General features: G+C 50.3%; 1 protein-coding gene across 1 annotated transcript; it reads left to right on the top strand.

The window, feature by feature from the left end:
- The first annotated feature begins 72 nt into the window (after positions 1-72).
- On the top strand, positions 73-10,596 carry PROSER3 (proline and serine rich 3). The gene is given in 12 exon segments (XM_032614693.1): positions 73-884; positions 1,745-1,806; positions 1,809-1,825; positions 2,134-2,336; positions 3,314-3,441; positions 3,549-3,649; positions 4,310-4,392; positions 4,493-4,635; positions 8,806-8,981; positions 9,097-10,072; positions 10,172-10,253; positions 10,409-10,596. Coding segments are annotated over 12 exon segments (2,124 nt in total). The 5' UTR covers positions 73-873; the 3' UTR covers positions 10,551-10,596.
- Positions 10,597-15,069: the final 4,473 nt, after the last annotated feature.

Raw genomic sequence — 15,069 nt, 5'->3', positions numbered from 1 at the left:
AGGCGCTCTGAGGATGACGCAGATGGCGGTTTTAGGAGCAGATTCCTGGGTACAGGGAATGCGGTAGCTGGGCCAGGCTGTCAGGAGGACACAGAACAGACCCTACTCCCATCTCAGCAGGGCCCTGGTCCCAGCCTAAGCCGGGCCTAATTCTGTGCGTCTGACTCAGCCTCGGGTGCACAGGACAGCGGGGTCTGCCAGGTGAGCAGCGGCCAGGGGGCGCGGGCAAGAACAGTCCAGGCTGGCCCCTCTGGGGCAGCGCGCCGGGGCCCAAAATAGCTCATTTTGATCCAGCCACCTCGGCCAGGAGCCCAGGCCTGGCATCTGGCGCAACCAGCTGCTCCTGGAGCAAGACGGAAGTGCTTAGAATGACGGGGTGGGACTGGTCGGCTGCTGGACTGATGGAAGGACGGCGGTTAGAGAGGGCATAGACGCCCTTACTGCCCCTGCAACGGGAAAAGCCGTAGTTAGACTGAAATCTGGATGAGATTTACGCAGCAAGAGGGGGAGTGGCCAGAATACACGAGTACAGGAAAGCAAGAGTACATTGGAACCCTTCCTAACCGCGAGCCCAGTCTCAGCTCCTTTCCATTGGTCCACGGACTTGCCAATTACTGCAGCTCGCTACGGTTCTCCAATTAAACATGCTCTCTCATTCACGTTACAGCCAACCAATTGTGAGACAGCTCCCTTTGGCCACCGTCCAATTACTTTTATTTTCCTATCATTCGTCGCCTTGGAGGCCGCTCTCTTCCCCCGCCTGCAGTCCCAGAGAGGGGCGGGACTGATAGGGCATTGCTAAGCGACAAAGATGCGCTCCGAGTGAGTCCGGTGACCGAGCAGAGCAGGCGGAATCGGCGAGGTAGCTGCGGGATGGACCGCAGGTGAGACCGATCCCTCTTCCGGGGATCACAAGGGGCCTGGGGAGGACCAAGGGTGAGAGCAACGCAGCCTAGGATCAGGTTTTCTAGGGTGCGGAGTCTCTCATTCTCAACGGCACTGGAACTACAACTCCCAAGATGCTCCACAGCCTTAAGCGGCTCCCGCCTTGGACTTCACCGTCTCGGGGGTTCCATAGCGTCTTACGTTCCGCTAAGTGGCCCCGAGGGCTTTTTTTTTTTTTCTCTAACCTCGCAATTCTCAGGGGCATCTTGGGAATTAAGATTCTTAATTTTGAATTTGTCCCCAGACTCCCATGGGTGTTATTTTTGACCTTTCTTGCTTAGGCGGAGCCCAGTGACTATAGGGACTGTAATCCATCTACCCCTTTCTCCTCTGATAGCGTCCCAAGGACTTATGGGAAATGTACAGTGATAAGGTTTAGCCCTTAACGTGAGCTCCACTTCAGAATCACCTGGGACACTGCGAAGAAGATGTATGTAGATGCCCAGCCCCCTTCCTGATATTCTGATTCTTTTGGTCTGCGGTGAGGATCACGCATCTGTAGTTTTAAAAGATTCCTCCTAGACTGGATCCACCGTTAAGAACCACCAATCAACAGTTCCTGCGTTCTTCTCTGTTGAGACTGCTCCAAGGGCTGGTGGGAATCGTGCGTCCAGTATCTTTATCTTGAGTGTGCAGTGGTGCTTCAAGAGAATTATAGTCCATCTCTTCCAGGAATCCATGGGAATCGTAGTGTGGTTCTGCCCTCTTACCGTTCTCCCATCCGCCCCACCCACATACAGCCTCCCAGCAGGGCTGCAGTGACCTTGCTCTGCCTGCCAACCCCCCTCTCCCCTTGCAGCTTGCCAGTTTTCTCCACCCAAGACAGTACTTTGGGGGACGGCCCCCTGGGTCGAAGTCAGTTCTGACCTGGCACCCCAAGGTGAGGACACCCAACAGAGAGTGCTGTGTTCCAGCCCAGTAGCAAGGGAGTGACGACTAGAGGGAAGGAAGACATGATGAGAGATGGGGGTGAGAGATCAAAAGACAGTCCCTCCTCTTTTCCCTATGGCCCTACCCTTATCCTGTCCTCTACCACCTAAATCCCTCATCACAGCCCCAATCACTTTGAGTTGTTGCAATCGTGGGATGTTTCCTCCCCTCCGGACTGAGACTTCGTATGTGTCTTCGTTACCCTACAGGGATAACCCCTCAGCCTCACCTTTCTTCTCCTCGCTTCCCCTATCTTAGACCCTGAGCTCATCCAGGTCCCAGAGATCCAGGCTCCCAGAAGCTCCCAGGGCTCTGGCCACAGGTCCCAAATCCCCTGAGCTGTTTGAGGAGTCCTGGCCATCCAGCTCAGGGACCTCTTCCCCACCCAGCACCACTGAGGGACAGATGGGAGCCTCTCCACCACTCACCGTGACTGACAGCGGGGACTCTGTGGTGGCCAAGTAAGTAGCAGTAGCCCTGGGGGAAAAGAAGGGTTTGGATCAGTGGGAGGGGGCAGACATCCCATAATATCACAGCCAGATCTGCACTTTTAGGACCACACTTCATGCATGTTAGCAAGCGATCTGGAGCGAGGTTCAAATCCAAGCTTTGTCACCAACTCTGTATATGATCCTGGCCTCAGTTTCCTCATCTGTAAATTGGGGATATTAATAGCATGTATGCTCTAGGGCTGTTTAAAATTTTCAATGAGTTACTGTCCGTGCAGCATCTATAACAATGCCTGTCACATAGTGAGCACTTGGATTTGTAGGATCCAAGTTCAGCTGCTATAACATAGAGTCCCAAATTAATTGTGGCTTAAACAAGAGAGTACTTATTTCTTCCTCACCTAATAGTCCAGACAGAAACAACCAGGCCTGATATGGCAGCCCCTAATTGAGGCCTCAGAGACACAGTTTCCTTCTGTCTTGTCGCTCTCACTTCCCTAGGCTGTTACCCTTTCCTTCATGGCCCATAATGGCTCCCAGCCACATCCACTTTCCAGAATCACATCTCCTCGTACCTGTTGGTCAAGAACAGAGTTACATGGCCATAAAGCTACAAGGGCACCTGGTAAATGTATTTATAGAAGAGTGACTATGTGCCCCAGATGATATCATCTTATATAATACTGCATTACTGGGGGACTTCCCTGGCGGTCCAGTGGTTAAGACTCCACACTCCCAATGCAGGGGCCACAGGTTCAATCCCTGGTTGGGGAACTAAGATCCCACATGCCGCACAGCGTGGCAAACAAAACAAAACAGAACAAAACAAAATTGCATTACTCTGTAAGAAAGGAGAACTGATGTTGAGGGACAGCTCCCAAGTGCTGCTATGGAGTTAGGTAAACATTGGCTATTGTGATTATTATTGTTATTATTAAATATTAGGCTCTCCTCATCCCACCCACCTTGCAATTCTCTGATGCTCACAGGTACATAAACCGGTTCCGACAGGCTCAGCCCACAAGCCGAGAGGAACGCGAGTCTGCAGGCCCAACCCCAGCTGACTTTTGGTGGCTGTGGCCTGAATCACCAGACCCCAGCAGTCAGCTTGCAGCAGGTACCTGCTTCAGTCTCATCTACTCCTGGCCTATAACCTCTCCTGAGCGATACCCCCAGCAGCCACTCCTCCTGGACCCCCCTAAATCAACTGGAGTTTCTCAACAGGAGCCAATGAACCAGAAGGAAGACCCAACACAGCAGTCCCGACTCGTGCCAAGGTGGCCAGTGCATCACAGACTATGGCCCCCCTTCAGGAAATAAAGCAGGTGACATCCCCATCCACTCCTTCCCCTACATGCCTGAACTGGCAGTACCCGCCCGGGGATAGAATTAGAGTCAACCCCCAATTCAAGGAAGTGTAAACAAAAAAGGAAGGTCTTGCTGGCTAATGCAATCAAGAAATCCAAAGGTAGCTGCTTTCAGGCATAGCTGAATCCAGGTGTTTGCACCATATTGGGAGGAACTTGACTCTCGTGGCTCTCTGTTCCTCTTTGTTTGGCTCAACCTCAGGTAGGCTTTCCCCTCAAAATAGCTAAGATGGCCCCATTAACTCTAGGCTTCTAATGTACTTGATCACTCCAGTGGAAAGAGAAGGCTTTTCCAATAGCTCCATCCTAAACCCCAGGGCTTACTCTCATTCGCTCATCTTTGAACCAATCACTGTGAACCAGAGGACGGAACATTATGACTAGCCAGGCCTGATCAGGAAGGCAGGGTCAACCCTTCTATAACAATGACTGCACTGAGGGATGTGGATCCACAGAGGAAAACCTGGTCTCTCTTTCCTGAGGAGGAAGAGCAGATTCTAAGCCAGCATGTGAGGGCACCAGGTGGAATGTAGACCTGCATCCAGGCCCTCTGTCCCGAGCCCCTTTCCCAGTTGCCTTTGGGATGGGGACTGGCCTCTGACCCCTGTCACCTCACAGAGCCTCAATACGTGGAACTCATCCCTGCTGGACTTGGAGACACTGAGCCTGCAAAGCAGAGCTGCCAGGCTGCTCAAACGCAGGTGCCTCCCCCACCCCCATCACCCTCCCCACTCCTACCCCTCCAGGCTCGGGCCACTGCCTCTGAGACCCCCGTTGCCTCACTTATGCCTCTCCCTACAGCAAGGCCTCCATCTCTTCCTCCTCCTCCCTCAGCCCCAGCGATGCCGGCATCTCCTCATTCCCCGTCAGCTCTGATGGCCTCTCTCCCTTCTCCATGACCTTCGCTCCTGACTCCAGCAAGGGCTCTGACCCCAAGGCACAAGGTAGGTTCTGGGAGCCAAGGATGAGGGCAGTCTGGGTGCAAATCCCAGCCTTTCGACTTACCAGCTCTGTGACCTTGGACCTCTCTGGGCCTTGTTTCCCCAGCTGTAAAACAGGGGAAATAATTGTACTCCTCTGCTATCGGTGTTGTGAGGATTAAATGAGTTGGTGAATACATGGAAAACCTAGCACGGCTCTGTTAACAGTAGCTATCAGGAGTATGCATGTTCTCTCTCTGCATCCTGTCTGCAGTTCTGAACACGAAGCCCCCAAATCAGAAGGCTTTTTGCAAGTTTGGCACCACAGCTGATTTGCCAGCGAAATTTGATGTAAACAATATGAAGAATATTCATATATCTATCTTATTTTATTGAGGTATAATTGATTTACAATATTATATTAGTTTCAGGTGTACAACATAGTAATTCAAAATTTTTACAGATTATACTCCATTTAAAGTTATTATAAAATATTGGCTATATTCCCTGTGCTCCACAATATTTCTTTGTAGCTTTTTATTTTATACATAGTAGTTTGTACCTCTTAGCCCCTGTCCCTATCCTGCCCCTCCTCTACTTCCCTCTCCCCACTGGTAACCACTAGTTTGTTCCCTATATCTGTGAGTCAGTTTCTGTTTTGTTCTATTCATTCGTTTATTTTATTTTTTCAATTCTACATATAAGTGATAACATATGGTATTCACCTTTCACTGTCTGACTTATTTAACTAAGCATAATACCTTCCAGGTCCATCCATGTTGTTGCAAATGGTAGAATTTCATTCTTTTTAATGGATGAGTAGGATTCCATTGTATATATACACCACATCTTCTTTATCCATTTGTCTGTTGATGGACACTTACTTAGGTTGCTTCCATATGTTGGCTATTGTAAATAATGCTGCTATGAACATTGGGGTGCATGTATCTTTTTGAATTACTGTTTTCATTTTCTTCAGATATAGACCCAGGAGTAGAATTGCTGGATCATATGGTAGTTCTATTTTTAGTTTTTTGAGGAACCGTCGTATTGTTTTCCACAGTGGCTGCACCAGTTTACATTCCCATAAACAGTGTACAGGGGTTCCCTTTTCTCCACATCTTCACCAACATTTGTTATTTGTGGTCTTTTCGATGATAGCCATTCTGACAGGTATGAGGTGATATCTCATTGTGATTTTGATTTCCATTTCTCTGATGAGTAGCATTGTTGAGCATCTTTGAATGTGCCTGTTGGCCTTCTGTATGTCTTCTTTGGAAAAATGTCTATTCTGGTCTTCTGCCCATCTTTTAAACAGGTTGTTTGTTTTTTGATGTTGAGTTGTATAAGCTGTTAATATATTTTGGTCATTAATCCCTTAGCAGTCATACTGTTTGCAAATATTTTCTCCCATTCAGTAGGTTGTCTTTTTGTTTTGTTGATGGTTTCCTTTGCTGTACAAAAGCTTTTAAGTTTAATTAGGTCCCATTCATTTATTTTTGCTTTTGTTTCCTTTGCGTTAGGAAACAGATCTACAAAAATATTGCTATGATTTGTGTCAAAGAGTGTTCTATACCTGTGTTTTCTTGTAGGAGTTTTATGGCTTCAGGTCTTACACTTAGGTCTTTAATCCATTTTGAGCTTCTTTTTGTATGAAGTGGGAGAATATATTCTAATCTCATTCTTTTACATGTAGCTGTCCAGTTTTCCCAGCACCACTTATTGAAGAAACTGTCTTTTCCCCATTGTATATTCTTGCTTCCTTTGTTGTAGATTAATTGACCATAAGTGTGTGGGTTTATTTCTGGGCTCTCTGTTCTATTCCATTGATCTACTTGTCTGTTTTTGTGCCAGTACTGTTCTGTTTTGATTACTGTAGCTTTGTAGTATAGTCTGAAGCCAGGGAGTAAATATTCTTTCTTCTTTCTATGGATATATAACATTGAACCATATGAAATTTTTGTCTGTAAGTGAAAAATGGTTGAATAATGGCAATTTCATATTGTTCAACTAAATACCAATGTGTTTGAGTCTGGTGTACTGACCCAGACCCCTGTCAACACTGTACATACCATGTAACTTTACTAAAACATGCAAACTGTTGAACTCGCAAATTTCTGCCCCCAAGATTTCAGAGATTGGATTAAGGACCTGGGTTACTGTTACGGTCATCGTTGTTACCGTTACTCTGTGCCCAGGTCCTGGGATGCAGTGGTGCACAGGACAGATGCTTTCCATGTTTCACAGGACTCCCGTGAGTGGGGACAGGCAAGCAGAGAGAACAGAGTGGTGTTTGTGCATGTTGTGTGATCCTGCCCAAGCACTCCCCTGTCTGATTCTTTGCTCCTTCTCTTCTTATTCACTTCTCCTCCTTGAGCCTCAGTTTCCTCATCTGTAAAATGGGGATAAAACTACTACCTACTTCATGAGTTGTTTTGCAGATTAAATGTATTCATTATTTCACATAACAAACATTGAATATCTGTTGTGTATGAAGCCTGTGAGCAGGATTGGGGATTCCTTAGTGAACCAACCATACATGGTCCCACCTTCATGGTCCTCACAGGATAGTGAGTGTGGGGCAGAGAATAGCTACATAACTCCACAAACAAATGTGAAATATAAGCAGAAATGAGGGCCATGCAGGAGAGAATTGCGATGCTGGGATGTCAGAGAAGGCCTTCCTGGAAGAGGTGCTATCTAAGTGGAGACCTGAATGATGCAGGTGGGGACAATAGCCCTCTAGCCTGTACAAAGGACCTGAGATCGGAGGGAACATGATGCAGACAATGAACTAGGAAAGGCAAGAGCCAGGAGTAAGAGTAGTGTGGGATAAGGTGGAAGAGATTGGCAGGGGTCGGATTCCATGGGCTATGTAGGCATGTGAGGCATTTGGTCATAATCTACCGGGGAGCCACGAGAGAGTTCTGAGCAAGGAGGGCACGGGACCTTTATCGCTCCCTATGGCTGCTATCAACATCTAGTGAGAGACAGACTCTGGTAGTTTGGGTTGGGCCAGAGCCTGAGGAGCAGAGTAGAGGGGAGTGGCCAGGTCTGGAAGTAGAATCACAGTATATAGAAGGGAGAGAAGAAGAGGTCCCACATGATGCACCCCCACCCCCCTTCTCAGTGGAGCATTAGTAGGTGGGGCTTCCGAGAGATAATGGTAGCCATACTAATCATAACTGACAAAATGATGCTCTGGGTGATAGGGAATGGTGTCTCTTTGCCCCACAGGACTGAGGACAGCCAGTGGCCCTGCCTTTAGTCACTGCTGTATTCCCAGCACAGGGCTGGGCACTGGGATGGAACACGATAAACAGTTCATTTTGCATTTATGCCACAAATACTGACACTAGGTCCTGTTCTTGACACTGAGGATATAAAAATGGCCAGACAGACAAAAATTGCTCCCCTTGTGTAGCTGGCATTGTGGAGGGAGAGGTGAACAATAAATAAGCAGAGAAGTATGATATTTAGTAGTTAGAAGGTAATAAGTGCTAAGGAGAAAAATGGAACAGGAAAGAGGATGGAGAGTGGTAGGGCTGGGGTTGTTGCAGTTTTGAATAGGGTAGCCAGGGAAGGCTTCATTAAGAAGGTGGTACCTGGGAAAATATTGGAAAGACTTGGAGTGAACCCTGTGGTTACATGAATGAAGAGCCTTCCAGGCAGAGGAAACCACAAATGCAAAGACTTTTGCTTTTTACCAAGGAGAGAGGTGCAGCCCGGGGTAGATTCTAACCCAGGAGCACCCTGATCTGACTCAGGTGTTCACAGGCTCCCTCTGGCTTCGGGTGGGGACAGTTTGGGAGGATAGGAAGAAGGGAAACCAGGGAGGAAGTTGCTCTGAGGTTGGCAGGTGAGGGAAGTAAAGTGGGGAGAAGTGGGCAGATTCTGGAGGATCCGCCTGGGTCACTGCCATAACCACCACGTCCAGAACAGTGCCTGGCAAATAGTAAGAGCTCAATAAATATTTGTTGATGAATGAAGAATTGAATGATGACAGGTTGAGAAGCCCATGAGGGCTCTCTTCTCTGATTCTGCCCCTTTCCCCACTTCCCAATCTGCAGGGGAGTTGGGACATTATCTGGAGAGCCTGCCTGAATAACCTTCTGGTACAGTCGAAGGGTGTGTGCTAGGCTGTCCTTGCTCATCCCCCCTGCCTTACCCCTCTTCCCTCTACTTACTCCACAGCAACCCCAGCACCTGCCCCCATCCCTACTCCATCCCCAGTCTCCTCTCGGGCACCCCTGCGGCAAGAGGATGACATTCTGTACCAGTGGCGGCAGCGGCGGAAGCTTGAACAGGCTCGAGGAAGCCAGGGTGATGGAACCTGGGTGCTGCCCCAGACCCCTGCCCTCACCCCTACGGTGAGATGGGGGAGGGAGGAGACTGAGGGGGCTGGAGCAGGGATCCTAAGGGAAGTTGGAGGAAGGGGGAGGCTGAGGGGATCTGAGGACCCTCTACCCTTTCTCTCCCTCTCAGGTCCCTATCCCCATCTGTCTACAGACCTCTCCTGCCCCTGCGGAGACCCTTGGTTCCCTGGGAACCCAGCCTAACTGCATCCCACTTTGGGGCAGTGTGGCTCCACCTGGTCCCCGGGAAGCCTTCCACTTGGAGAGGCCTCCTATTCCCCCAGGGTTCTCTCCACATATCTTTTGGGGCCACAGCCCCCATGGATTCTTCTGGGCCCCGCAGCCCGGTTCCTGGGTATCTCTTGGGGCCATCCCTCCCACGGCCGCGGCCTCCACCCCAGCGCCCCCCGCCTCCACTCCTGCGCCTCCAGCCTCAACCACTGCGCCCTCTGCCTCCACTCCCGCGCCCCCTGCCGCCCCCCAGGGCCCGCCCACCCCTGCACCATGCAGCCCAGCCGAGCTCGAGAGGCAGAGCTCCAAGCCTCGAAGAAGCAGAGCCCTGCGCCGGGAGTCTGCTGGGCGAATCACGGCAGCGGACGAGGGCCCTGGCCCGCAGCTCAGAGGCGCGCTGGGCCAAGTAGTGGCGGCTCGGCTGTTTCCGGACAGCCTGGAGGACACGCCCCCTCGCCAAGAGGGCCAGCCTCCACCCGAGGCTGAATCTCAGAAAGTCAAGGCCACACGCCCTCAAACCAAGACTCGGTCCTCTCGTTCAGAGGTCACGGCCCCTCCATCTGAATCACGGTGTCCCCAGGCAGAGACCCCGCAGGATTGGTCTAAGGCCGAGTCTCGGAACGCCAAGGCCATGCTCCCCCTAGTGGGATCGGTGCCTAGGAAGGACAAAGACACTTTCTTGGCTGACGTCGGGTGTAAGCCGCCCAAGGTCCGGCCTCCTCCAGCTGAGGAGGCGGCCACTTGTGTTGAGGCCCCACCCCGTCCGTTCAAGGAGGGGGCGCTTGAAGTTGTGGCCACGCCCTCATCCGCTGATGGCCACGCCCCCTCAGAGGACGTCCTCTCCCAGGCTGCCAGACTTCTGCAGGCTGCGGAAGGTGAGCAGATGCGCACCGACGCTCGTGGCTGCCCGGATCTGGATGGCAGTCCAGCACGCTACGAGTCCGGCCCCCTGAATCTCGCTCTTTTTCCCCCAGACTCCGACGGCAGCGAGTTCCAGAACGACCCTATACTGCAGGTGCTAAGGGTTCAAAGGGCGGAGCTGCGGCGGCAGAAAAGGTGACCATGCCAGGATTTAAGACACCCGGCCCCTGAATCCTCTGAGCCTGCCGTTTGGTACCCACTTCTCCTGAGCCCCTTTCCCAGAACATACACAGCCCCAGACCCCAATCCTGAGCAAAACTTCAGCCTCTACTCCCCTGTCCTTTTTCCAGGAAAGTAGATGCCCAGATATCCCGCCTGCTGGGCCACACTGAAGACCCAGGGTCTTGGTCTCCTCCAGCCAGGTCGCCTCCCGGGTCCCCAAGGATGCGGCTGAGGAGGGAAGGAGACTCTCTTGAGGCCAGACGACTTTGAATTGTACAGATTCTATTTTTCCTAATAAAAATTTTTTTTCAGGTTACTGGTTGTCTCTGAGAAAGAAGTTGTTTTGGAAAGTCCAAGGGTCATGCTAATTTAGGGAAATAGCTCCCATGCCCCGCCTCCCCCCCCCCACCCCCCCGCCCCGCCACACACCCTAGCTCTGCCCTGCCCCACCTCACCCTAGTTTCTGACCACTGAAGCAAAGTCTCTTCTGGTTTCATCCTCTATGAGAGCAGGAGAGGGGTTCCGGGCAAGACTGGGACTCACCTTATCTGACCTTCAACTCAGGAGTGTATCCTCTTGTCTCTGATGAGACCAAAGGAACTGTCCTCTGGGTATGAAGCTTGTAGAGTCATCAGAGCGTTGGACAATGGTCAGGCCTCAGTCCACATCCTGCTTGACCCAGCAGCAGCATTTGGTGCTCTGATCCCCACCCCCTCCTTGAAGCACTTCTTTTCCTGGCTTCCAGAACCCCAGCCCTCTCCTCACCTCTCTGGTTGTGCCTCCTCATTGTGCCTCACACCTGTCACTTTAGTGTGTCCCAGGGCCCTGGCCTTGACTTTTCTATCTACAGTCAATCCCAGGTGCTCTCATCTGGCATCATGGGGTCTAAACCCCATCTCTTTTCTGATAGTCCACAAATTTCTATCTTCAGCCTAGAACCTCAGGTTCTTGTACCCTGCTACTTGCTCATCATCCACACAAAAAGGTCTAAGAGATGTCTCAAACTCCACAGATCTTAATCTTCCCCCTAAACCTGCTCCTCCCTGGCTCTCAGCTCCATCCTTCTACTTGCTCAGGTCAGAAGCCTCACAGCTGTCATTGACTCCTCTCGTTCCCTCACACCCACAGTCAGTTGACCGGCAAGTTCTATCATCTCTACCTTTAAAATCTCTCCAGAATTTAACCCTGCCTTTCTCCCCACTCCACTGCCCCACCCCAGTCTAGGCTATCGTCACCTGTCCGGACTATTGTGAAAAACCTATTGTTTTATCTGTGAATACTTTGACACATTTCCCATCAAAAAAGTAGAGTCTATGTCCCTTCTTGAAACTGGGTTGAACTTTGTGACTGCCTCCACAAATAAAATGCAGAGGAAGTGATATTACTTTAACTTTCTAAATTGGATTAGAAAAGATGATATAATTTCCACCTGTTTTTCTCCCAGTCTCTCTTCTCTCTCCATCTCTCCCCGTCCCCCTCCTTTTGGAGCCTTGGGATGCCATATAAAAAGTCCAGTTGCCATCCTGGATAAGGATTTTGACTACAAAGGTGTCAAAATTCAGTGAAATTTATGAATTGCATGGTATGTAAGGTTTACCTCAAAAGAAAAATAAATATTGAACTCCAATGAAGGATATGCATGCTGAAATATTTAGGAGACAGTATGCAATGTCTTTAATTTATTTTGAAATGCATCCAAAAATTAGATTAATGGATGAATAGAGTAATAGGTAGATGTGAGATAAAGCAAATATAGTAAAATGCTAATGGTAGGATCTAAGTGGTGGGTATAAAATTGTTCAGCTTTGCTGTATGTTAGAAAATTTTTATAATAAAATGTTGGAGAATATATGATCAGGATTATTTTGATATTTGTATTTGCAAAAAAAGAGAGGATAGGATAGATTTCTGTAAAAAGTAGCTCTGTATGTCACAGACATGGTAAATACTTGTTTTCAGTCTTTTTGAACAAACCATACATTTAAATAAAATCAAAAGAAGGAAATAGCTGCTTAGATATAAGGAGAAAAAAAGATGTTTATAGTAGCAGAATCTGATCTTGGGGGGTGAGTGGGACCTAGAAATTTTCCTGAGGAAGTTATATTTGAGCTGAGACAGGTAGGAATTAATAACTAACAAAGGGCCAGCCTAATTGCTATTTCTGGGTTACAAGCCACCCCAAAACTTAGTGGCATAAAACAATCATTTTATTATGCTCATGGATTCTGTGAGTCAGAAATTTGGACGGGGCACAGTTGGGGACAGTTTGTCTCTGCTCCATGATGTCTAGGGGTTCAGCTGGGAAGACAAAGGTGGCTTGACAGCTGGGGGCGGAATCTCTGGAGCTTCTTCACTCCCAAGTCTGACATCAGGGCTCAGATGACTTTAAGCTGGAACTACGGACTGTAGTGCCTATACAAGGTCTCTCCATGTGGTTTATGCATCCTCAGAGCACGACTACCTCGGCAGAGTTGCACTTCTCACATGATGCCTCAAGGCTCCAGAGCTAGTCATTCCAGTGGACGAAGAATGCCTTTGCCTTTTACTACATAGCCTTGGAAATCACATAGTGTCAATTTCTATTCATTCCTATTCTCTATTGGTTGAAGTTGTCACAATCCTGCCCAGATGGAGATAGACTCTACCTTTTCATGAGAGGACTGTGAAAGAATTTGCAGTCGTGTTTTAATGGCGGGGGTGGGGGTGGGGGTGACGCGCAGAGAATACTCCGGGCAGAGGGAAATTCATGTGGGAAATCCCTGTTATGGAAGTGAGGTCAGCAAGTTCAATAAACTGAAATAAGTAGCTGTAAATTTACCCCCCAGTCAAGCACTCCCTTTCCCCAATCTTGGCTTAAATTTTATCCATAGAACTTATCGCTTTCTAATATTCTATATTTTAAAATTCTTATTTTGTAAACTGTCTTTTCCCACTAGCTTTTGAGCTCCATGTGGGCAGGTTATATTTTCCCCTGTTTTGGTTACCGATATATCCACAAATTAAGCGATCAGAGTTTTTGAATGAATGAATGGGTGGATCAAGGATGTACCTTCGAGGGCCTTGTTGAGGGCATGACCAATGGCAAATCCTCTTGAAAAGGGCATTGTTACAGAGTGTTTTCTTTTTCTTTCTTTTTTTTAAAATGTACATACCTGGTCCAGGGACCAGAGAGCTGTATTTATTTATTTATAATTTATTTATTATTTATTTTTGGCTGTGTTGGGTCTTTGTTGCTGCGCACAGGCTTTCTCTAGTTGTGGCAAGCGGGGGTTACTCCTGGTTGCGGTGCGCAGGCTTCTCATTGCAGTGGCTTCTCTTGTAGAGCACAGGCTCTAGGTGTGCAGGCTTCAGTAGTTGTGGCATGCAGGCTTAGTAGTTGTGGCTTGCGGGCTGTAGAGAGCAAGCTCAGTAGTTGTGGCACACGGGCTTAGTTGCTCCACGGCATGTGGGATCTTCCCGTACCAGGGCTCGAACCCGTATACCCTGCATTGGTAGGCGGATCTTTAACCACTGAGCCACCAGGGAAGTCCCTACAGAGTGTTTTCTGAGCCTCAGTCAACAGCGGGAACAATTGGGACTGGCTTTATGGGAGGCGTGGTCATGTTCAGGCACGCAGGCTAAATTTATTCCTAGGAAAAAGGAGTCAAGGCTGGAGGCCAGCCTGTAAGAAGCAGTAGAGGAGGAGGCAAGGAAAATGTCCAGTGAGTAGCGGGAGGCTAAGTCGCAGATTGCCTAGGCTTATGTCCCAGGCAGGGCATCTGAGCCAGTGAAAAACATCCAGAGGCCAATGTTGTTAGTATTCTGTGGGCAGGGGAGGGGTCAAGGACTGACAAAGTGGGGTCAGAGGATCGAGACTTTGAAGAGCTGCTTAGGGGATGGAGAAAAGCTTGAGGCCATGGGAGAAGCCAATTGAAAGTGGCAGAGGAGCGGTCACTGACAGCGGACTAAGGGAGGGGTCCACAGCTTAGTGTTACAAATGTTAGAAGCAAAGCATAAAGAACCTGAGGGTGTGTCTCAGGAGGGGAATGACGGCCAATGAAAAGCAGGCATAGGCGTGGCGCTGTCAAACTTCGCGGGGCGGGACCGGAGAGACCGAGCCAGAAATGAGACCCAAGCCAATGAAAATCCGCCAGGTGGGCGGGGCGTCGTCCTAAGGCCAAGGGTGGAGCCAATGAGACGCTCCGCCGCGTCCCCCATTGCCCCCGCCCCTGTGAGGCTAGTGCCGGAGCCTTGGGCGGCCGTTAGGGGCGGGGCCTGCAGCCGCCCGCGCGCAGCTCGCGCCCTCCCCTTTGTGTCGCCATGGCGGCGGCATCGGCGACGAAGAAGACGAGCGAGGGGTCCAGCGCGGCCGACGCCTGAGGAGGCTACGCGACCATGGTGGTGAGGCGCCCACGCGGCCGTCAATCTGTCGGCGAAGTCAGTCTGTCCGCGCGGGGCCACGCCCCGCGCGCCCCGCCCCCGGCCCCGCCCGAGCCCGCGGCCTGCGCCGCCCCTCACCCCTCACCGCGGTCCCTCTCGTACCCCGGCCTGGTCTTGGGCCCGAGCTCTTACCCGAGCCCCACCCCCTCAGCGCGCATCCCCCTTCCACGCCCTAGATGGGGGTGACAGTGGCCGAAGACCCAGACTTGGGAGGAAAAAGGGCTGGTCCAGGGAAGGACCCCGCATCCTCCAAGTGGCCCCCGCAGGGGCCTGCTGAGGCTCTCTGGGTCCTTCAACAGCCCCTATCCCAGAGCCATCCTCAGCGTCCTCATCCCAGCCTCCACCCCTCCCTGGCCTAGACCCCTCCTCC

This window comes from Phocoena sinus, chromosome 19 (assembly GCF_008692025.1).
Source record: "Phocoena sinus isolate mPhoSin1 chromosome 19, mPhoSin1.pri, whole genome shotgun sequence".
Taxonomy (NCBI): Eukaryota; Metazoa; Chordata; class Mammalia; order Artiodactyla; family Phocoenidae; genus Phocoena; species Phocoena sinus.
This window is presented reverse-complemented; position numbering and strand designations above follow the sequence as displayed.